This window comes from Podarcis vaucheri, assembly GCF_965113315.1.
Source record: "Podarcis vaucheri genome assembly, chromosome: 16".
In the NCBI taxonomy this organism is placed as follows: domain Eukaryota; kingdom Metazoa; phylum Chordata; class Lepidosauria; order Squamata; family Lacertidae; genus Podarcis; species Podarcis vaucheri.
Window position 1 is genome coordinate 2402104 of NC_138754.1, and position 24009 is coordinate 2426112.

General features: G+C 46.5%; 1 protein-coding gene and 1 long non-coding RNA gene across 2 annotated transcripts; both read left to right on the forward strand.

The window, feature by feature from the left end:
* Positions 1–2707: 2707 nt before the first annotated feature.
* On the forward strand, positions 2708–10462 carry S100A11 (S100 calcium binding protein A11). Its single transcript, XM_082202653.1, has 3 exons — positions 2708–2858; positions 8431–8589; positions 10122–10462. Exons 1-3 carry the CDS (start codon positions 2856–2858, stop codon positions 10287–10289), a joined length of 330 nt encoding a protein of 109 aa, XP_082058779.1. The 5' UTR covers positions 2708–2855; the 3' UTR covers positions 10290–10462.
* Positions 4750–6097, forward strand: LOC309520750. Its single transcript, XR_014214373.1, has 3 exons — positions 4750–4827; positions 4875–5853; positions 5922–6097. It is a non-coding gene; the product is annotated as an uncharacterized lncRNA (long non-coding RNA).
* Positions 10463–24009: the final 13547 nt, after the last annotated feature.

Consider the following 24009-nt stretch of genomic DNA (forward strand, 5'->3'; position numbering starts at 1 on the left):
TACCTCGAAGGTTGAGCTAAAAGAAAAATCTCTGAAATTTTCCCAGGGCAGTAAGAATTTTCCGCTCAACTCTTTTTTTCCCCTTTTTCTATAACTTTTATAAAATTTTGCATGACTTTATCATCACAATGTCATATCACATAACAGAAAAATACAATTCCCATGTCCCACCCCCCTTGTGACTTCCCTCAATTTCCTCTTCTGGTTTTTTACATATTGATTTCTCCTGCTTGTTTTGTTATTCTTACTTTTAAAGCCTTTAAAATAATTTTGATAATCCTCTTGATATTTTAACATCGTTTTTATATTTTCTGTATTTATTTTGGTAGTTGTGTTTAACCGAAACCTGCTAGTGAGACTATTTCATTACTGTACGTTGTTTCTGTAAGTATAACGAAGAGGTTCTCTGTTTAGGGAACATTACAGGGCTTTAGAATTTCACCAGGGCCTCTTTCATCATTTCTTCTGAAATTTGCAAGACTCTTGCCCTGGAAGGGCATCACAATCACAAGATCTTCTGTCTGGGCACATTGCAGGGTTAAGAAATCTTAGCAGGACCTCTGCCAAGTGACCAAGTCCGAAAAGTCACAGGGAGGGCACAGACTTCCTGCTAGCTGACGCCTACCAGATATCGACTCTTGGTTGTTGTTTTTTAAGGTCTTCCTTACAAACAGCCTGTAAAGGCAGAATATACTAGACCCCATTCTGTTTGTTTTAAAAAGGACTATCTAAGGTATCTAAGGACGCGGCTGGCGCTGTGGATTAAACCACAGAGCCCAGGGCTTGCCGATCAGAAGGTCGGCGGTTCGAATCCCCATGATGGGGTGAGCTCCCGTCGCTCCGTCCCAGCTCCTGCCAACTTAACAGTTCGAAAGCACACCAGTGCAAGTAGATAAATAGGTTTGAAAGCATGTCAAAGTGCAAGTAGATAAATAGGTACCACTCCGGCAGGAAGGTAAAGGGCGTTTCCGTGCGCCGCTCTGGTTCGCCAGAAGTGGCTTAGTCATTCTGGCCACATGACCTGGAAGCTGTACGCCGGCTCCCTCGGCCAGTAAAGCGAGATGAGCGCCGCAACCCCAGAGTCGGCCATGACTGGACCTAATGGTCAGGGGCCCCTTTACCTTTACCTAAGGTATCTAACTGTTGGAGATGCAGTAGGGATAATGCTTCTCTAAAGCATGTGTTTTTAGTACTATTTTAGTGTTGTTAGCCGCCTTGAGCCCTGCTTCGGCTGGGGAGGGCGGGATATAAATAATTTATTATTATTATTATTATTATTATTATTATTATTATTATTTCATTGTCCTATACAGTGGTACTTCTGGTTGTGAACGGGATCTGTTCTGGAACCCCGTTCGCCACATGAAAGGAATGCAACCCGTGTCTGTGCGTCTGTGCATTCCATCACACTGGGAACACTCACAGATGGGCCATTCCACTGAGCTTCACAATGATAAGGAATGGAAATATATATATATATATATATTTAAATGCAGCAGCAGTTACTTCCAGGAAGCTGGATTTTGCATCTCAGTGCACATTCCCAGCTTTCTCACCCCCTGTCACTCCCACCCCACAGAATAGGGGACCCCCACAGACCCTTTCCTAGAATTGGGCTCAGAAGATACAGCCCTTTTCATGTGGGGAGGAAAGATTTTTAAGCCCGAGGGCTGCATTGCCACATGCAACCTTTGGGGGGATGTATGTCTGGCAGAGCAAAAAATGTGAACCATCTCCACCACTCTCAGGCCTCACTCCACACGCACACACACACACACACACACACACACAGCCACACAACCAGTGATGCTCAGTAGACCCTAAATGTCGGGTATCTGATTGAAAAGGGGGGAAATGGGGAGAGGGAAACAGGAGAGGGGAGAGAGGGGAAAGCCTTGCTTGGAAGGAATGGCTGTCTGGAAGCCTCCGGCACTTCCGATAGGCAAGAGGTTATACTGCAACTTTTTGTTGCAGCACACTTTTTTTTTTTTGGGTAACATAATAAGGAACTAGCTATTGCAGAATGCATGAACACAGCAGAGGCAACAAAGAGCCTTTGGCAACGGGTAATACAAGTGGCGATGGGGAAACTCTTCCTGGTCTGATGCCAGGAGGAGTCCAGTTACTCAAGAGGAATGTCCTCTTTCCCCTGCAAAATATTGAAGCCCTGTCTCCTTAGATCCTCTCCAGCCCTTAGCTAGAACTGGAGTTTGAGGGCTGCTGAGAGATTGGGATGGTGTCTCAGTATCGCTTTGACATTGCCTCTAAACTGCTGGGCTGGCCTGCCACCTATTCAGCCTGTAGATTTGTGAATCGGGGCCCTTTGGTCTGATCCAGCTGCTAGATATCTTTGAATATCTAAAGGTGGTCATCTGGAAGATATTTTGATCAAGCTGAATGGAGGCTTTAGCTGAGAAGCTGATTCTCAGAGTTCCCCTGACTCTGAGAAAAGGGGAGCCCCGCCTGTTGGATTCCTGCCTGCCTGCACAGCGCCGCAACCAGAAAATTTATATATACAGAAAGAGGGAAGGGGGTGTGTGGAGAGATAACAGGGAAGCCAAGAGAAACAAACTTTCCTGCCTCCGTCTCACATTCCTGAGCGAATAAGGAAGGTGGGGCTTGTATGCTCTCCAAACAGGCAAGTCTGGCTTTGTCATTTCAAAGCAATTGCTCAAGCGAGGAGGGGAAGGGGGAGGCCATCTTTTTAACGGGGGGGGAGCAGGGCGTTGGCCGGGCTGGGAGGGGCCACAGAGCCACCCGTTGCACATCAAATCCCTCTCTCAGAGCTAGCTTTCCAACTCAGCGGCCGGCCAGCCAAGTCTCTGCGTCCTATCGACTGACAACTTACCAGCACTATGGTAAGTTGACGCCCCGGCGCTTGGCACTCCTTGCAAGAGGGCAGCAGGATTTATGTGCCGTGATGCGCAGGAACAGGGGAGGGAGAACTCTCGTCCAGTTTTTCTAACGAGACAGCAGGCCCAGAAAGTTTGTTTCCGTTTGGTGGGGAGGCAAAGCGGGGAGTGGAAAGGGCTTTGGCAGGGAGCTCATCCTCTCCAATCAAGGCTCCTGGAAGACACGCATGGCGCATGGCTGAGCCCTGCGGGCCCCAATTCTAGTTTTCCTCATTCGTTCGTGTTTGTCGCATGGAAGACGCCGCACGTTCCCTGCAGCAAACATTTCAATTGGGGAGGGAAGGTGCATGGCGGCGCATGGCAGTGCATGGCGGCGCATAGCTATGCGCCAGAGAGCCATGCATGGCCATGGTGTTTGCCGGTGCTGTTTTTCTAGAAAAATGACCTGCCTACATCTCACCATGAACACCTCCCTTGTTCTCTTATAATAGCAACGAGAGGGGCCAGAACCGAGTTCCAGTGAGCTGGGGGGAAATGCTCTGATGTTTGGAGAGAGGTGTGCCTTTGAAACATGGCAGGCACGCCCGACGTCTGAGATACATGTCTTCCCTCAAAGGGCTGCAGGCCACAGACCTGGCTGGATCCCACCATAACCACTCAGTCAGGGTCAAAAATTGGCATTATTTTCATAAGAAAAGACCTCTGGAACCATTCCCGGCTAGTTTCAGTTGTGCTCAAGGGAGACCTAGGTAAGGGCGTGGCTGCATTTGCCACCTCGAGACATGCACACACCCATAGCGCACAGCACATCAGCTTGTGCGCCTCTATGCGCTGTAGAGGACGATGAGCATTTTGAGGCCAGCAAAATGTCACAGATCCCAGGGCAGGGAGGGATCAGCATGTAACAGGATTCCCACTCTGGCAGCTGTTCAACAGGTGAAGCTTTCGTTTCTTGCATGCGTGCACAGCAAGGCCTCTTGGATTTCTGCCTGCCACGTGGCATGGGCACCTTTACCACGAAGGAAAAGACGACAACCCGCCATTTAATCTGTGCAAGGAGGGGTATGCATCAGGTACATCCTGCCCCGGTGCTGTTTCGCCTTACTGTTAAAAGCTTCACCTGTTGAGCGTCTCCCAAGGCTGATCTCCCACACCAGCGCACTGAGCTCTCCGTCTCTTGCTTTGGGCGCACATGTGCCGGGAGGGTGCCATATTTCAGTTTTCTACCTCGAACAAGTTGCTACTGAAAACGCAGAGAAGGCCAAGCCTCCTTTCGGTGGTCGGCTGTTGCTGTAGTCTTTCCCCACAGAAAAGTCAAATAAATAAAATTGCCCAATTGAGTTGAGCAAGCAGAAGAGCTGTTGCATTGGGCACGGTAATGCCATGGATCTATTCTGGACTCCTTCTGGGCCCCGAACAATGTTCCTAACCCTAATCTGCAGGTTGCCATCCAATTGGATTTTATTCTGATCATGATCTGATTGTAAGATGTATTTTAATTGATTGCCCAATTTAATGTTAATGTGTTGTACACTTGATGTTAGCCACTCTGAGCCCAATTTTGGCTGGGGAGGGCAGGGTATAAATAAAAATGTATTATTATTATTATTATTATTATTACACATAATTTTTATTGAATTTTCATATTTAATTACATCTCATTACACAAATCTATAACATAAAACATTGCTCATACTGAGCACTGACTTTTCCCCCCTCTTTCTGACTTCCAAACATTTTTTGCTAGATTCTCGCATTTCTATAATCACTTTTTTACCTTAAAGCTTCTTCTTTTTTATGACAATTACTTCTTTATATGTAAAGCAGGTCCTTCTTTTCACATTACAAAACATTTCAGTTTTCAAATGTTTACAATTATTATTATTATTATTATTATTATTATTATTACTATGATTAGGCCTAAGGGGGTGGCGATTTTGCACCGAAGTGAAACCATGTTCTCTCCACCTTCAGAGTCAGGAAGCCTCTCAATACCAGTTGCTGCGACTCGCAAGTAGGGAGGGTTGCTGGACTAGGCGGGTCTCCTTGGACCTGATCTGGCAGCTGGGCTTTTCTGACGTTCTTATGGAACCTCCAGGTCCAGAGGCAGTCTATCTGGATTCCCAGAGGGTATTTGGCCACTGCCAGAAGCAGGGTGCTGGACTAAATGGGCCCCCTTGGGGCCTGATCCAAATTCAGGGCTCTTCTTGTGATCTTAGCCTGCTGTTCTCTTGAGCCACCAGGATATTGGATTACAGAAGCGCTGAGAAGAGTTGGCAACTTTCCTCTTTCAGCCGAAAAAGGCCGTGTTATTTTAGCTCCGTGCATTTCCGGGGAATGGGGGTTAGGAGACAATAGCGGCTGGAAGAATGAGGAAGAAATGCTTATTCGTCATACTTCCCTTTCAAACATGCTCTCCCCCCCCCCCCCCGCCCCCAATGATGCCAACTGTTCCTGTCCTCTGCGTGGCTCATCCGAGGGGTTGCCAACTTCCTCGCAGCCTAACTGCGCTTCCAGCAGGCAGAAACCCAACAGAGAGAGTTCCTCACCTGGCAGGGAACCTTGAGCTCTGAATCCACGAGGAATGGCCCTTTCCCCTATTTGATTGCCCCTGTTTAAAGAATCGCGGAATTTTAGAGTTCGAAGGGAAGGAATCACAACTGAAGAGTCCTTATTCAATTCCTCACGACACCCCAAGTCATAAATTAGTAACTGCAGAAATTCCACAGCTCCAATAGAGCCTCTCTCTTGCATGCCAGAGGACCCAAGTAGGGCGGGGAATCTCCCCTGCCTGGAACCCTGGAATGATGCTGCCAGCCCGTGTAGACAGTATCAAGCTAGATGGGCCAGTGCCCTGTCTCAGCATAAGGCAGCTTCCTACATCCCCTGCAAAAATAAAAACTTGGGCATCTTTAATGCCCCTCCTTCAAAACCCTTTTACCTGGAACCATGAGGACTAGAATCTTACTTTAATTTGGGGGGAAGAAGAGGCATATCTAAGGCTGACGCTTTGCATGCAAGAAGGTCCCTGCTTCAACCCCCAGTAGGGCTGCCCGAAACCCTAGAAAGCAGCTGCCAGTCAGTGCCGAGAAGACTGAGCTAGGCAGATCCTGACTCAGTAGAAGGCTGATTCCGATGTTCTGCCTTCCAGGTTTTTGTCACACAAGGGGGAAAAAATGGCTAGGCTGGAAAGGAGGCCCAAGGGATCATTTGCCTCCTTCTCCTCCCCTCCAAACTCCCCCCCCCCCGAGACACAACCCGCAAATTTCATCCAGACCCACCCAAGTTTCCCATCCGCCCACTGGGTCCGCTCATTCCTCTGCTCTGAGCAAACAGGCCGTTTCACACAGGCTTTCTTGGCAGGGCAGAGTCAGCGCGGGAGCAGCTCCCAAAAATGACTCATCACCCATGAACACCCCCCCCCATGCCACCCCACCCCATCTCTGCCCCAGGGCTCCTCTCTCTCTCTCTCTCTCTCTCTCTCTCTCTCTCTCTCACTCACTCAGAGGCTGTAAGGACACTTAAGGCCACTAGAGGGTGCGTAATGAGGGCACCTTGTATTTCTTTGGATTTGGTCTAAATTTATTCTCTGCGTACCTGTTCCACCTTTTTCCTCCCAGGAGCTCAAGGGGGGGGACATGCACAATTCTTCCCCCTCCCCATTTCATCCTCACAACAATCTGGAGAGGGAGGTTAGGCTGAGAGACACAGATGGGTTGACAGCCGAGCGAGAATCTGAACCCAGCTCTGCCAAGAGTCCTATTTGATAGCAAGAAGGCTTCCTAGTTACTGGGAATATCAGGTAGGAAAAGGGCTTGGTTCCGGCTGGATTAGATGCCCCCCCTTTAGACCAATCCAGCCAGGGTCTTCCAGTGTCCTTCTGGAACCCCCAGGTCCAGAGGCAGTCTATCTAGAGCAGGGGTCAGCAAGATGTACCGGCCATGGGCCGGATCGCTCCCACGGAGATCATCCGTGGAGCGGACTGGCACAGCGCAATGCTGGAAACCACGTCTGCACATGTCTATGGAGCTGGAAATTGCTTCTGCACATGCCCAGATGCCAGAAATCGCGTCTGCGCAAGTCCACGGCACCGGAAATTGCATCTACGCATGCCCAGATGCCGGAAATCACGCCTGCACAGAAGCAATTTTCGGCGTCTGGATATGCGCAGGCGCAATTTCCAGTACCTGCGCGTGCACAGACGCAATTTCCGGCGCCACTCGCTGAGAACCCGCACTGGTTTAGCAGGCAGCTCAGTTCAGGGGTGGCTCATGGGGCCAGTAAAACGGTCTTCGTGGGCCGCATCCAGCCTATGGGCCGCACGTTGCCAACCCCTGATCCAGAGTCCTATGTTCTCGGGGGTATGCGGCCACGGCAAGGACAGAATGCTAGACAAGGCAGGCCATTGGGCCTAGTCTTCTGATGTTCTTCATTAAAACAATTTCAGATTTACAAATGATTCAAATCCAGTGCAAACACAGATTTTAAGGAGGTGAGCTGCTTCCAGATGTTCCTTTTATTATGCATTAAAGATAATAATATCAGGGTGGTTATCTGCAAACCTGTTTTCAATACCATTTGCAGCTGCAAAATTGTACATACACAGAGATTGATACCCAATACGAAGTATTTTTTTATAATACAATGGAACCTCGGTTGTCAAACGGCTTGGCTCCCGAACAGATCAGCTCCTGGACGCCGCGAAGTGAGTGTTCCAGTTTGCGAACATTTTTTGGAAGCTGAATGTCCGACGCGGCCTCCTATTGGCTGCAGGAAGTTCCTGCAGCCAATAAGAAGCCGCACCTTCATTTTCTAACGGTTTTGGGAGTTGAACAAACTCCCAGAACGGATTAAGTTCCAGAACCAAGGTACCACTGTACATCAGAATAAAAGAAATACTTTAAAAATCTAATCTAACAAGGAAAAAGAGCAAAATAAAGGAAAAAGAGAAAAGAAAAGGGGAAAAGATTTTTTAAAATACTTCTGGTTCTGTGTCTTACAGCTAAATATAGTATTCACTGATTAACATCCAACTACAGTCATACCTCGGGTTAAAGACGCTTCAGTTTGCGCGTTTTCAGGTTGCGTCCCGCAGAAACCCAGAAGTAACAGAACAGGTTACTTTAGGGTTTCGCCACACATGAATGTGCAGATGCACAAAATGACGTCATGCGCAGAAGCTGTAAATCGCGACCTGCAGATGTAGGTTGCGTTCTGCTCTCGTTGCGAACGGGGCTCAGGAACGGATCCTGCTCGCAACCAGAGGTACCACTGTATTCATAAAAAAAATTAAGCTCCTGCTTCGTTTCTGATCAGCACATGGCCCATAGCTTCCTACTGAAATCCTTTAATTTTTTCAACCATAAAAGTGTAATATGAAAACTTCAGTAAGTCGAAAGTGATGTTGTGTAATTTTTCTATTGCTATTTACCGTGTATATTGTTAAAATCGGTGAATTGTAATGAATTGATGTAACAATTACTGTGGTGTTTTCCTTTGTTATTGTTGAATTCTAAATAAAGTATTATTCTTCTCTTAAAAAAACAAAACAAAACAAATCGCTCTCTCGTTCCTCCAGTCGTCCAAGTACCCCGTCGGTCCCACGGAAACAGAGCGCTGCATCGAATCGCTCCTCGCCGTTTTCCAGCGCTACGCTGGCCGGGATGGCAACGCCTGTACCTTGTCCAAAAGGGAGTTCCTGACCTTCATGAACACCGAGCTGGCGAGTTTCAGCAAGGTATGGTTTCCAAAGGTTCTGGAGCAGAGAAGGTTGGTCTCTTTGGGCGAATGGGGCCTTGCCCCACCAACCTCTGCCTGCCTTCTGACTTCTGACCAGCCCAGCGGGTGGGGCTAGCTATAGTTTTCTCCTCCTCAGTCTCAGCATTGACCCCTTCTAGGACTGAACAGGGAGGAGGGTGGGAACAAAACTAGAATTGGTCTGCCATCGGCACTCTGGCGCCACCTACTGCTGGGCTCCCTTCCTTCCAGCCTACCAGCATCCATGGTCTGGGATTGTGTCAAAACTATAAACCGATGGACCTCCAGATCTTTCTTTGACTTTCCCACAGCGAGAAAGTAGAAACAGACCAGCGTAGAGACAAGGAGCCAGAGAGGGAGGGAAGGTCGAGAAGGAATCAAAGAAATCAGGGGACACACACCAAAGATAACCGAGGATGAATGAATGAATTTTATCATTACAGTCACAGACCAGTTCCAGCCCTCATACAATATCAAGGAAGTCATAAAACACGATAGTGATACATTTGAATTTGCAATTAGGTATAACAGGGACAATACAGATATAGCAACAGTTTAAAAATATATAAATTTAAACTTAGACGGAGGATGCAGGAACACTCTGGAACTCAGATTATATTGCTCAAGAAAGGGGCAGAACACAGCGGTCATTTCTACTCCCAGACTATGAAATTCCCAGAGTGGTTAAACCAGGCATGTCCAAAGTCCGTTTTGGGGGCCTAATCCGGCCCACTGGTCAATTTAATCCGGCCCTTGCAGCAATTTATATCCTGGGGTAAAACCCTAAAAAAAAACTCAACAACTCCAATCCTAAAAAAAAAAAGGTCAACAAAACCTTGGTTGGCCTTTTGGCCAGCCCTTCACCATCAAAAGATTGGACACCACTGGGTTAAACAATCAGTCCCTCTTCACGGTCGAACTCTGGGAATTGTAGCTCCGGGAGGGGAATTGAAGTCTCCTAACAACTCTCAGGGATGTGCGTGGCGCTGTGGGTTAAACCACAGAGCCTAGGACTTGCCGATCAGAAGGTCGGCGGTTCGAATCCCCGCGACAGGGTGAGCTCCCGTTGCTCGGTCCCTGCTCCTGCCAACCTAGCAGTTCAAAAGCACCTCAAAGTGCAAGTAGATAAATAGGTACCACTCCTGCGGGAAGGTAAACGGCGTTTCCGTGCGCTGCTCTGGTTCGCCAGAAGCGGCTTAGTCCTGCTGGCCACATGACCCGGAAGCTGTACGCCGGCTCCCTCGGCCAATAAAGCGAGATGAGCGCCGCAACCCCAGAGTCGGTCACGACTGGACCTAATGGTCAGGGGTCCCTTTACCTTTACCTTTAACAACTCTCAGCACCCATAACAAACTACAACTCCCAGGATTCTTTGGGGGAAGCCATGACTGTTTATTGTGGCATCGTGGTGCTTTCAATGTATGGTGTGTGTGTGTGTGTGTGTGTGTGTGTGTGTGTTGTATAGCCTTATGCAGAGTGAATCCTCATCCAAAACTCCTCCCTGCCTTTCAGAATCAGAAAGACCCGGGCGTCCTCGATCGCATGATGAAGAAGCTCGACATGAACAACGATGGACAGCTGGACTTTGGCGAGTTCTTGAACCTCATTGGGGGCTTGGCCCAGGCCTGCCACAGCCAGGTGCTGGCATCCCCCACAGCTGGTGTCCCCCCAAAACCATGAAACACCCCAATTTCTTGGCCTTTCCGAGCCAAGACCAACGTCTTCCCAAACATTCCAAAATCTAGCACTTCTGTGAGTCTCCAAAACACAAGCCACATCCGACACGGAAAAGCGAGAGACCCTCTCTTCATATATTATTTTTTTCTCAATAAAACAGATGGGTTAAACACAAAGGTCTCGTTATTTTCTGTACAAAGCAGCCGGATGGAAGCATTTGACTGCACTCTTGCCAGAGGACTTGGCCATGTGAGGCCCCTGCCCCAAAATTCTGAACTTTCCCCTTTTTTTAACAATTTAAAAATAAGTCTCTAATGCATAAAGAACGGGTGAAACTCTTCCCCTCAGGAAAACACCAGATTGGATACCATCCATGGCTCCAGATTCAAAGACAGTACAGTCATACCTCAGAAGTCGAACGGAATCCGTTCCAGGAGTCCGTTCGACTTCCAAAACATTCTGAAACCAAATCACAGCTTCTGATTGGCAGCAGGAAATTCCCGTAGCCAATCAGAAGTCCCGTCGGATGTTCGGGTTCCAAAAAAATGTTTGCAGACCGGAACAGTCACTTCCAGGTTTGCGGTGTTCAGGAGGCAAAACATTTGAGTTCCAGGTCAAGCTGTTGTGCCTGTTATCTAATATTAAAGAGTGCTTGTAGTTTGTTATGAATAAAAAAATCATTTTAAGTTAGGGCTTAATAATTATTTCACTATTACTACACTTCTTCTTAGTTTTATGTCACTATTAATATACTTCTTCTTAATTGTATATCAGTTCAACAATTACTTTGATAAAATACATGTTCTGTTATGTGCAAATGGCTTTAGATACCTATTAGAAGTAAAGTAAAAGTAAAGGGACCCCTGACCATTAGGTCCAGTCATGGCCGACTGGGGTTCCTGCGCTTATTCGCTTTACTGGCCGAGGGAGCCGGCGTACAGCTTCCGGGTCATGTGGCCAGCATGACTGAGCCGCTTCTGGTGAACCAGAGCAGCGCACGGAAACGCCGTTTACCTTCCCGCCAGAGCGGTACCTATTTATCTACTTGCACTTGGACGTGCTTTCAAACTGCTATTAGGTCCGTAAATTGCTATTTAGCATATATTCAACACAAAAAACAGCGACAATTTGTTGTGGACAAAGGACAGCTGGACATGTAAAGGGCCCCATTACCTTCAGGAGCTGAGGGCCTCATCAAACTTAAATCCGGCCCTGTTTCCGCTCTACCAGTTACAGGACAGTCTTAAGCATATCCTGCGCCGTGGTGCAAAGATCCCTCCGATGCCCCCTCCCCAGCAACTCCAAAACAAGAGAGGGGGCAGTGGAAAATGTCCTCTGCCTCCCCCACCGTCCCAATCCCCGGCGTGGTGGCAGCGATCAAGCAGGAAAACGTGCTGGCGGACATGCTCTCCAGTGTCAGGGCACCCAGGAAGGCTGCACATCGCCTTTCGCCAGGAAGCAGGAGGATGACGACGACCAGGATCAGGGCCATCTTTAGCAGATGCAGAGGCTTGGGAGGGAAGCTGCGCATCTGCCAGCCATACAGTTGGCAGGGCACATCTGGTGGGTATGCAGCGAAAGGGGAGGCTGCTGGCAAAGCCGCACAGCTCCCCCACTCGCTAGGGTGCCCCTGAGAGGCTGGCGCCCTGGCGCAATGCACCAGTAACACCAATGGGAAAGACGACTCTGACCAGTTGCAATGGGCACCAGCCAACACTGCAGAGTTCTGTGTACTGCGAGGCCTGCCCTGAGCCCCCTAAAAGCTGGCATGCTGACGTCATGTGAGGTGGTAGAAACTGCCCCACTGGCAGCGTCCGATAACCGCCAACCCAGTTGGTTTCTGGGTGCTGAATGGGGAGCGGGAGGCCACAAACCACCTTCTCCTTTGCAGAGGCAGCAAAACATTCCTGGCAGGGGAGATCCTTTGAGCACAAAGGTGATAAGAAGTCCCAAATGCTGTAATCATTCCTCCTAGGGGAGTTCCTCTTGTAGCAGGAACCCCCCCCCCCAATCATTCTGTTTGTACAAACTTCACACACACTCACACTCACACACTACATACGCCACATTTCTGTTATAAATTCATAGAAAAATCAACCATACATCGGATTTGCAGTGTTCCATTTTTATTTTACTCCATATGACAAGGACTATCAAAGGGGGGGTGGCTTGGTTCTGGTCAGCCATAATCCCTTCACCATCCCAGCACATCCACAGGAGCCCTGCCCAGTTGCTATGCCAACCCTGATGGTCCTAGACAGAAGACCGTCAAGATCACAAAGAACTTGCATATGGGAGTGGATTCAGCATGGACTGAAACAAAGGACAATGATCAGATTTTCCCTCTGGGGGCAGGAAACTGCAAACTCCCCTTTGTCTCCTGGAAGTGACTCATGGGAGGGGGAAAGGAGGAACCAGCCAGGGGACAGGACACTCAGGTTACCACCAGAACTCCTCCCTCAACCCCTCCTCTCTGTAATGTATGCATGATGTCAACCCCTCCTTTCTGTAATGTATGCATGATGTTTCTGGGGGTGGGCTTGAGCTAGAGGAGGGGAATTTCAAAAGTTTTTATAAGGTCTTGCACACCATCTTCCTGGGTCTTTCCTCTCTCCTGCAAGGGAAGGGAACACCCTGTTGCAACAGTTCAATAAAGGCCAAGCCTACAGGCTGCTGTTTTGCTCCAATTTATCCTGGTTGGTGTCTTTGTTTTTGTCCAAGGGAGCCCTCAGATTTTTTCTGGTAACACTCTGCCAGGCATGTCCACAGTCCATTTCAGGGGCCTAATCCGGCCTGCCGGTCGGTTTAATCTGGCCCCTGTGGCAGTTTATTTCCTGGGGTAAAATCATAAAAAACAAAAACCTTAACAACTTCAATCCTAAAAATAGCTCAACAACTTCAATCCTTAAAAAAGCTGAACTGTGGGGTAAAATCATTCAAAAAGGTCAACAACTTTGGTCGGCCCCCACGGCCCTTCACTTCATCAAATCTGGCCCTCTTTGGAAAAAAGTTTGGACACCACTTGATCATTTCGCTCACCCCTTTTCCAACTCTCCAATATCCTTTCTGAGCTGACAAGAACCACACACCGTATTCCAAAAGCAACAGCATGACAGATTTGCATAACAGCATTATGATACTGGTCATTTTATTTCCAATTCCTTTCCTAACGGTGGCCAGCGTGGGATTCGCCATTTTCATGGCTGGGTTGGCATTTTCCTTGACCTGTTCATGATGCCGCCAATGTCTCATTGCCACAGATTTCAGAACTCCTGAGTGCATTTGTGAAATTAATATTTCCTTGCCCACTTTACACTTCTTTGCACTAAATTGCACTTGCCATTTTACTGCCCTTCCACTCAGCTTAGAGAGGTCCTTTTGGAGCTCTTCACAATCTCTTTGTACAGTATTTAAAAGACCCTGAGCTATTTAATCTCATTAGCAAACACAGCCACCTCACTGCTCACCCCTATCTCTGGATCGCAGCCAAGGTCCTGGTGGGTGGAAGTGATTTCATCCTCAAAATGCTTTGCAAATATGTGCACAGTGACACGGAAGTCCCATTACTGATCCATAGGGGACCTCCATCTTTGGACTCAGGTGGCGCTGTGGGTTAAACCACAGAGCCTAGGACTTGCCGATCAGAAGGTCAGTGGTTTGAATCCCCGCGACGGGGTGAGCTCCCGTTGCTCAGTCCCTGCTCCTGCCAACCTAGCAGTTCGAAAGCACGTCAAAGTGCAAGTAGATAAATAGGTACCGTTCCAGCAGGAAGGTAAACGGCATTTCCGTGCGCTGCTCTGGTTCGCCAGAAGTGGGTTTGTCATGCTGGCCACATGACCAGGAAGCTGTACGCCAGCTCCCTTGGCCAATAAAGCGAGATGAGCGCCGCAACCCCAGAGACGGCCACGACTGGACCTAATGGTCTGGGGTCCCTTTACCTATGGATTTAATTAAGGTACACAGGTTGTGCTATGGTCTAAACCACTGAGCCTCTTGGGCTTGCTGATCAGAAGCTCAGCGGTTCGAATCCCCACAACAGGGTAAGCTCCTGTTGCTCGGTCCCTGCTCCTGCCAACCTAGCAGTTCGAAAGCACATCAAAGTGCAAGTAGATAAATAGGTACCGCTCCGGCGGGAAGGTAAACGGTGTTTTCGTGCGCTGCTCTGGTTCGCCAGAAGCGGCTTAGTCATGCTGGCCACATGACCCGGAAGCTGTACGCCAGCTCCCTCGGCCAATAAAGTGAGATGAGCGCCACAACCCCAGAGTCGGCCATGACTGGACCTAATGGTCAGGGCTCCCTTTACATACAGAGTACTCCCTTTACATACAGAAAGCTTTCTGCCACCTAACCAATTCCTGATCCGCAAGAGGCCCTCTCCTCTTATTCCCAGTTTAATCAGGAATCTTTGGTGAGGTGCTTTGTCAAATGCTTTTTCAAAGACCAAGTGCGCTTACCCTTTCGTACTACAGTGGTACCTCGGTTTTTGAACGTCTCAGAAGTCGGACCTTTCAGTTTTCGAATGCCAAAACCCCAGAAATAACTTGTTCCATTTTTGAATGCTTTTCAGAAGTCAAATGTACCACATGGCTGCTGTATTGAGTTTTCCAGAAGTAAATGCTTCAGTTTTTGAACATTTCAGAAATTAAATGGTCTTCCGGAACGGATTACGTTTGAAAACCGAGGTACCACTGTACCAGTTAGGAAAAAAGTTCCAGAACATCTTCTATGTGGTCATTATAGAGCAGCCTTTCTCAACCTGTGGGTCCCCAGATGTTGTTGAACTACAACTCCCATCACCCCTAGCTAGCAAGGCCAGAGCACAGGGATGATGGGAGTTGTAGTCCAACGACATCTGGGAACCCACGGGTTGAGAACCGCTGGTTTAGAGGGAACATTCTGCGGTCCCTTGTGGCAAAAAACAGGCGCAGGCAAAATCTGAAGCAAGATTTCAGGCGCTGCAAAGAAGGCTTGCTCCAACCGTATCTGCCACCCTGAAAGCGTTTGGTGCGCAGGTTAGCCACTGGGGGGCGCTGCCATGCCTACAAATCAGCCAGCCAAAGCTCTCTGTGGTGGAAGGCCAAATTCTTAAGGGCCATTTGCATTCCTGCCTAATCTGATCTAACACACACAGTCCGGCTGACTCTCCTCTACCCAGCCTCCGGGGATTTAGGGAGATTGCGGTCCAGAGCGATGGGACTGACCCATTCATAGGGAATGCTGGGCTCCTTTGCGAAAGGACAACTCCCAAGGGGCGCTGAGAGAATCCATGGCTCTCTTTTGAGTTTTAGAGTCGCAGGGCGTGAACTGCATTTCAGGTGAAATAAAAAATTCAGGGACGCGGGTGGCGCAAGGGATGTGGGTTGCACAAGGGACGCAGGTGGCACAAAGGACGCGGGTGGCGCTGTGGGTTGAACCACTGAGCCTAGGACTTGCCAATCAGAAGGTCAGTGGTTCAAATCCCCGCGACAGGGTGAGCTCCCGTTGCTCGGTCCCTGCCCCTGCCAACCTAGCAGTTCGAAAGCACAAAGTGCAAGCAGATTAATAGGTACCACTCCAGCGGGAAGCTAAATGGCGCTTCTGTGCACTGCTCTGGTTCTCCAGAAGCAGCTTAGTCCTGCTGGCCACATGACCCGGAAGCTGGACGCCGGCTCCCTCGGCCAATAAAGCGAGATGAGCGCCCCAACCCCAGAGTTGGCCATGACTGGACCTAATGGTCAGGGGTCCCTTTACCTTTTTTAAAAATTAAGGTCATATATATATATATATATATATATATATATATATATATATATTTGCTTTCGTAGATTTTCACGGGTACAGGAATGCAGGTTTTGGTGTCTTCGGGTGTCTTCCCGTGTAAGAGTCGGGGTGTCTGTGCGACGTTTCGACGAGGTCTCACTCGTCATCTTCAGGCTGGTGCTTTCGGCTTCTTGTTACTGGAACAGAGCAGAATCTGGTGTTTGAGTTCCTATAAATACTGACACCCGAAGACACCAAAACCTGCATATATATATATATATATATATATATATATATATATATATATGCTTTCGTAGATTTTCACGGGTACAGGAATGCAGGTTTTGGTGTCTTCGGGTGTCTTCCCGTGTAAGAGTCGGGGTGTCTGTGCGACGTTTCGACGAGGTCTCACTCGTCATCTTCAGGCTGGTGCTTTCGGCTTCTTGTTACTGGAACAACCACACCAGAATCAACCACACCAGACCCAAACCCAGACCCTCTCCACAGACATATTACAGACTCCATCCAGTAGCCAAACTATAGTGGCACCTCCGGATGCTGCACCCCCCTGCAATCCCTACACAGATCTGGCTGGCACAAGGCACAAAACCACAGCTCGCCCCTATACACGAAGCCAAGCCAGAGCACAACTAAATGCAGCACAGCCATCTTCTCAGAAAAACTCTTCACAAGCTCAAGAGGTCAAGACACAAAAGCTTTAGCAACTAATCTACACTTAATGACCCACCCAGTGGTATTCAGAATATCACTCATGAAATCACCCAAGATACCCCTCAAGTAATTAAGGAACAAAAGAAGAAAAGGCACACTAATCTAGGAACTTCCTCTCTGCCCAGAACGTTGGAGGCTATACACCACACCCCTCAACAGTATTTATAGGAACTCAAACACCAGATTCTGCTCTGTTCCAGTAACAAGAAGCCGAAAGCACCAGCCTGAAGATGACGAGTGAGACCTCGTCGAAACGTCGCACAGACACCCCGACTCTTACACGGGAAGACACCCGAAGACACCAAAACCTGCATTCCTGTACCCGTGAAAATCTACGAAAGCAAATATATATATATATATATATATATGATGATCATAAATATACCAAGCAAACACATAAATATATAAACTGCATGTCTGAAGCAGCACAGGAAAACAGCCCAGAAACCATTTTCACTCCCAAACTGACCAAATGTTTTCTCTGCAAGGTCAAGGAAAATGGAAAAGCCTCCCCATTGTCTTTTCCTTCACAAATCCTGTCTTAAGGGTATGTCTGTGTTTGAACAGGGTGAGCCTGTGACCTGGCTCACAAACTAAGTATTTATCATTACAAAAGACTGGCCAGGCTCCCCAGGGTATCCAATCAAGTGAGCATTAACAGGTAACCTGCCAGACAGGAGATAAACAACGCACTCAGATTTCTGCTGTAGACCACCTTTTCTGTGATTTAGGTATGATGTTTCTGGGGGTGGTCTTGGACTCCAGGGTGGGCAATTTAAAATGTCTATATAAGGGCGGGCACACCTTTGTTCTGGGTCCTCCTCCTTCTCCTGTGTGTGAGGGGAGCACCCTGTTGCAACAGTTCAATAAAGATCAGGCTTACGAGCTGCTTTGCTTCTCAATATTCTCTGGTCGGCCTCTGTTCTTTTCTCCGACCAATGGAGAACCTGCAAAGGACTCTATAAGGGCTCTTGTGTCCCCCGTAAGGGAAAAAGGGCAGCTTTTCTTTTCTTACACAGGGAAGTCTCTTTCTTGCCCACCAGATGTTGTTGGACTACAGATCCCATCAGCCTCGGTAAACCAGCATAGTCTATAGCCAGCGGAGAGAATGGGAATTGGAGTCCAACAACCTATGAAGGGCCACAGGTCCTCCTAGGGCCGAGCAGGGGGACGTGTGGCCCTCTGAACGTTGTTGGATTACAACTCCCATGTTTCTTTAGGGATGGCGGGGGGGAGGTTCAATTCAGGTCACATTTAATTTAATTTTACAATAATATTTATTAATTTTCAATAGACATAACAAAAAAGAGAATATACAACAACACAACAACAACATAACAACAACACAATATAGAAGTAAAAAATAAGAAAAAAGAATAACAGACTTAACATACCTAAACAGGAAAAAAAAGAAAATTAATTAATTAAAATCCATTTTCATAAACATTTAAGTTGACTTCCTCTAATCTCCTCCATCTGAATTTCCTCTTTATTTGAATGTAGCAGTTTCCAATATCATTATTTCATAAAACAATATTACAGTCGTATTCCAATTTCTTTACCTTTCTTATAATGCATTTTCTTATTTATACATTTAGGTCTAATTTTGTCCAAGGCCTGATTGGTTCTTTCAAGTGGTTACATATCTTTAATGTTAGAGTATTTATTCAGATAGTCTTTAAATTTCTTCCAGTCTTCTTGGTGTTCCTCTTCTTTCTGGTCGCGGATTCTCCCGGTGAGATCAGCCAGCTCCATAAATTCCATCACCTTCATCTGCCATTCTTCTACCGTTGGTAATTCTTGTGTTTTCCATTTACTAGGTAGTAAAATCACATTTAATTTTGGACCTACAAAATTCACACTTTCCAACACAACATGTGAACCAAAAAGCTGCCTTCTTTCGAAACTCTGCACCTCTCTGAATTTTGCAATGCAGGGTGAGCGAAGGATATGCAAAATGTTATCTCCTACAGCAGTGATGGCCAAACTTTGCCTTCCAGCTGTTTCGGGACAATTCCCATCATCCCTGACCACTGGTCCTGTTATATAGGGATGATGGGAGTTGTAGTCCAAAAACAGCTGGAGTTTGGCCAAGTTTGGCCATCACTGCCCAGGGTAACCTGTGCAAAAAAAAAATTTAAAAGTTGCATATGTTTGTGAAAATTGCACACAAGGAAGTCAATATAGTAGTGGGGATTGCTTTGCAAAAGTGTGTAACTTGGGCAAAACCGCAGAGGAAAATTGCGCCCTTGGGAAAATCCATACTAAAATGCTTCCAACGATATAAAACGAGCTTGCCGGATCGGGCCCATGGCCTGGAGTGGCTTAATGGTCAATCACTCTTCCCAGGGAACTCTGGGAATTGTAGTTCTGCGAGGGGACTGGGGGGGGGATGTCTCCTAACACAGTGATGACCAAACTTGGCCCTCTGGCTGTTTTGGGACTACAACTCCCATCACCCCTAGCTGACAGGACCAGTGGACAGGGATGATGGGAATTGTAGTCCTGAAACAGTCGGAGGGCCAAGTTTGGCCATCACTGTCCTAACAGCTCTCAGCACCCTTTAACTACAGATCCCAGAATTCTTGGGGAGAAGCCATAACTGCTTGAAGTGGTATCAAGAAAGATGTCAGGTTGTTTTTGTATGCCACAACTGCAGCTAGAATTTTGCTGGCCAAAACCTGGAAATTACAAGAAGTACCAACAGTGGAGGAATAGCAGTTGAAGATGATGGACTTTGGGGAGCTAGCCAACCTGACTGGAAGGATCTGCGATCAGAAAGAGGAGGAAGAGTCTGGGACCAGAGGGAGGAGGAGTATCAAGAGGAATGGAAGAAATTTAAAGATTATTTAGTTAAATATGTTAAGATAACTTAAATAGAATTACTTGTGAGTAACAGATTGGCCTAGGATTTAAATATGTGAAATTGTATAATACTATGGTTAGAAGTCAAAATGAAAAGAAAGAGTTAATTGAACAAGTAAATCTTATATAAAAATAGTGTTGGAAAACTGCTACAATGAGCTATATGGAAACTCAGCTAGGGGGATTTGAGGAAGTCACCCAACAATGATAACAAAAGTGGGACAATAACAGTTAGGATAATTGTTTGTTTGTTCTTTGATATTGTAATGTTTTTCTTGTTTGTCGTTATGTTTGTTATAATTTTGGAAAATCAATAAAAAAAATGAAAAATAATAATAAAGTGGTATCACAGTGCTCTAAACATTTGGTGTGAAAGGTGGCCAATGTTTCACAAACTTCTGCTGAAGCTCACACTGACTCCAGTGGGATTCATTGCCAAGCGGGTGGTCCATGCCCCGTGCAGGATGAGTGCCTTGTTATTGCTGCTGAATAATAGCTGCTCTGGAGGCAGTGAGAGATTTTACTTTCTTGGGCTCCATGATCACTGCAGATGGTGACAGCAGTCACGAAATTAAAAGACGCCTGCTTCTTGGGAGAAAAGCAATGACAAACCTAGGCAGCATCTTAAAAAAGAAGAGACATCACCTTGCCAACAAAGGTCCGTATAGTTAAAGCTCTGGTTTTCCCAGTAGTGATGTATGGAAGTGAGAGCTGGACCATAAAGAAGGCTGATCACCAAAGAATGGATGCATTTGAATTATGGTGCTGGAGGAGACTCTGGAGAGTCCCATGGACTGCAAGAAGATCCAACCTCTCCATTCTGAAGGAAATCAGCCCTGAGAGCTCACTGGAAGGACAGATCCTGAAGCTGAGGCTCCAAGACTTTGGCCACCTCATGAGAAGAGAAGACTCCCTGGAAAAGACCCTGATGTTGGGAAAGATGGAGGGCACAAGGAGAAGGGGATGACGGAGGACGAGATGGTGGGACGGTGTTCTCGAAGAGACCAACACGAGTTTGACCAAACCGCAGGAGGCAGTGGAAGACAGGAGGGCCTGGTGTGCTCTGGTCCATGGGGTCACGAAGAGCCAGACACGACTAAACGACTAAACAACAACAACAATCTGGCCAGCAGCTGGAAGAATCAGCCCCCTTTATTCCAAGGGCCTGGCAAATCTTCCCTCCAGCAGATACCCCACCTCTGCCAAGCAAGGATGGAGGAACCACCAAGTGAGATCCACACGGTTGCATCCCAGCCAGAAGATCACCTCCCGCTGGAAGTAGAGGCTGCAAAAGCCGGGCGCGGAAAAATATCTAGGCCCGCCAGTTTGGGTGCCTTTGTTTAGTTTTAGTAGGTATTTGTTTAAAGTCCAGGTTTAGTGTATTTATTTAAAGCACACTTAAAGCAGCCGTAAACGGAAGCGGTTCTTAATCAAACAGAAAAAAAGAGGCAGCAAATTCTCTGTGCAAACAAGATAGGGCTTGATCTGGCTGAAGGAAAGTCAGGAAAGCCAAGCAAAGAGTGTAGCCGGCCCAAGGTTTTAATGTTTTAATGTTGTATTTTAATCTTGTTTTTAAGTTGTATTTCAGTCAATTGTTTTTATAGCTGGTGTCAGCCGCCCTGAGCCTGGTCTTGGCAGGGTATAATTAAAAATTATTATCATTATTAAGGTCTCCCAGGGGGTTCTCATGGCCTAGTGGAAATTTGAACCCTGCTCTCCCAGGTCATGATCCAGTACTCTAATCACCCCACCCCACTGGCCCTCAAAGCGCTAGGATACCTCTTTAAATAGTCATGACTTTCCCCAAAGGATCCTGGGAGTTGCGGTTTCTTAAGGGTGCTGAGAGTTGCTAGCCAGCGGTTCTCCACCTCTGGGTCCCCAGATGTTGTTGGACTACAACTCCCATCATCCCTGAGCTCTGGCCTTGCCAGCTAGGGGTGATGGGAGTTGTAGTTCAACAACATCTGGGGACCCACAGGTTGAGAAAGGCTGAGCTAGGAAAGTCTAGGTTTGTCATCGCTTTTCTCCCAAGAAGCAGGCGTCTTTTAATTTTGTGACTGCTTTCACCATCTGCAGTGATCACGGAGCTCAAGAAAGTAAAATCTCTCACTGCCTCCATTTCTTCCCCTTCTATTTGCCAGGAGGTGATGGGACCAGTGGCCATGATCTTCTTTTTTTTGATGTTGAGCTTCAGACCATATTTTGCGCTCTCCTCTTTCACCCTCATTAAAAGGTTAATTCCTCCTCACTTTCTGCCATCAAGGTTGTGTCATCTGCATGTCCGAGGGAGCTTTTTACAAATTATCTAAAAAGACGACAAAATGAACTGGACTCCTTGGCAGGGTTTGAATTAACATACACAAATTTATTGGCTGATAACATGACAGATAGTTAACGTAAGGATATGTACAATTTTATAACATGCAGAGAATAACATGTGCTGAAAAATCAGAGAGAGGAGCTGAGGGAAGTCTGGGGGGAGGGTTTGAAGAGGGGGAAAGGGGGGAAATAATGAATATGTTAGGTTTCGATAGTTTGTATGTTGAAATTATTAATATTTTTTTTAATAAAAAAAAAGTATGGGGCGAATGTGGCCCTATAAACCTGACCGCGCTGCTTAGATCAACTCGATCTACTCAGATCTTACTTAGGATGCAGGTAAATCTGGCAACCCTTCCCCCCCCCCAAAAAAAAACCCCCACATGATCTCAACTGGTCTTGTTTATAAGGAAGGAAACTTTTCTGAGGCAACGACCCTCTGTTGTTACACACCGTGTGTCGCCAACATCCTCCCATCAGGGAACGCGCAAAAACCCACAAAATTGTGCAACCAGTTTGAAGGTTGGCAATTGAAAGTTCCTTGTTTTCTCAGAAATGCCAGGGCGGGGGGGGGGGGCAGGAAGGTGCAGTAGCTTTTGAAAGCGTACATGCAATTCAAATAAAGGAACTGTTCCTCAACAGGGAGGAGATAAGGGGACATGTTCTCCGGGCAGCATCTCCAACGAGGACTCAGTTAGGCATCTGTAAATATAACATTTTAAGTGTGTTTTAGGTGCATTGTAGAAAGGTGGCACCAGGTGGCGCTGGTGAGCTAATGGCAAATTCCATCTATATTTTAAAACCTTTATAAAAAAAATCACAGCTTTAAAAAAAAATGTGTAGATTCTGCCTTAGAGAAATTAGGCACAGTCTGACCCCCTCCTTCAGTAATCCTCACAGAACTCTAGCCCAATGGCTATTAATGGCTATTAATGGCCAATGCCATTAATTTGATTTTGAATTGATTTTAAAACGAATTGATTTTAGAATGCTGTGTTACTTTTATTGTTGTTAGCCGCTCTGAGCCCAGGTTCGGCTGGGGAGGGCGGGATATAAATAAATTATTATTATTATTATTATTATTATTATTATTATTATTATTATTATTTTAAGTTTTTATTGTTAAAATAATTCAGCATTAATACACACATATTGCAAATATACAAGCATACAAACATACATTTTCTATAATCCTTTAAAATGTTCAAACATACCTACACTCAATCCCACAGATAATTCCTTTTCCCATCACCATCCACCACCCCTCACCCTTTGTGTTAGACTTCCAATCTACTCAATTGCAATTTCTTTCCACTTCTATTACTTTCTCTCACACACCTTAACCTAATTTCATGCTTCTTTTTCTATTACACATTGTTATCCATCTTATTTAGTATTTCAGTATTTAAAACAGAACTTGTTTATTCTAATAGGAGTTCTGATTTTTCGATATGGTTTTGCAAGTATCCTTTAAACGCCTTCCAGTCCCTGTCTATCTTCTCTTTTGAGATCCTTCCCATTTCTCCCATTGTTTTGGATATATTGTAGTACGCCAATAATTTGGCAAGCCACTCTATTTTTGTTGGTATAATACAATTTTTCCAATTTTTCGCAATCAATAGCCTTGCGGCTACCGTTGCATACAAATATAACGTCTTGTCTTCTTCCTTTAGACTTTCTGGTACTATTCCCAATAGAAAACCTTCCGGTGTTTTCCTAAATGAATATCTGAACATTTTTTTTCATTTCATTATATATTGTTTCCCAAAATTGTTTGATGTTTACACAATTCCGCCATATATGTATCATAGTACCTTTTCCAGTGTTGCATTTATTATTATTATTATTAGCCACAATGGCTATGCTTTGCCCTCCATAGTCAGAGGGAACGAGGCTTCTGAATACCAGTTGCTAAAAAACCACAGCTCCAAACCTGCTTGCTGGTTTCCCCGCAGGAATCTGGGTATCATCTGCAGTTGCCGGCAGGAGCTGTCCAGCGTTTTATAGAATCATAGAATTGTAGGAGCGACCCTGAGGGTCATCTAGCCCAACCCCCTGAAATTTCAGG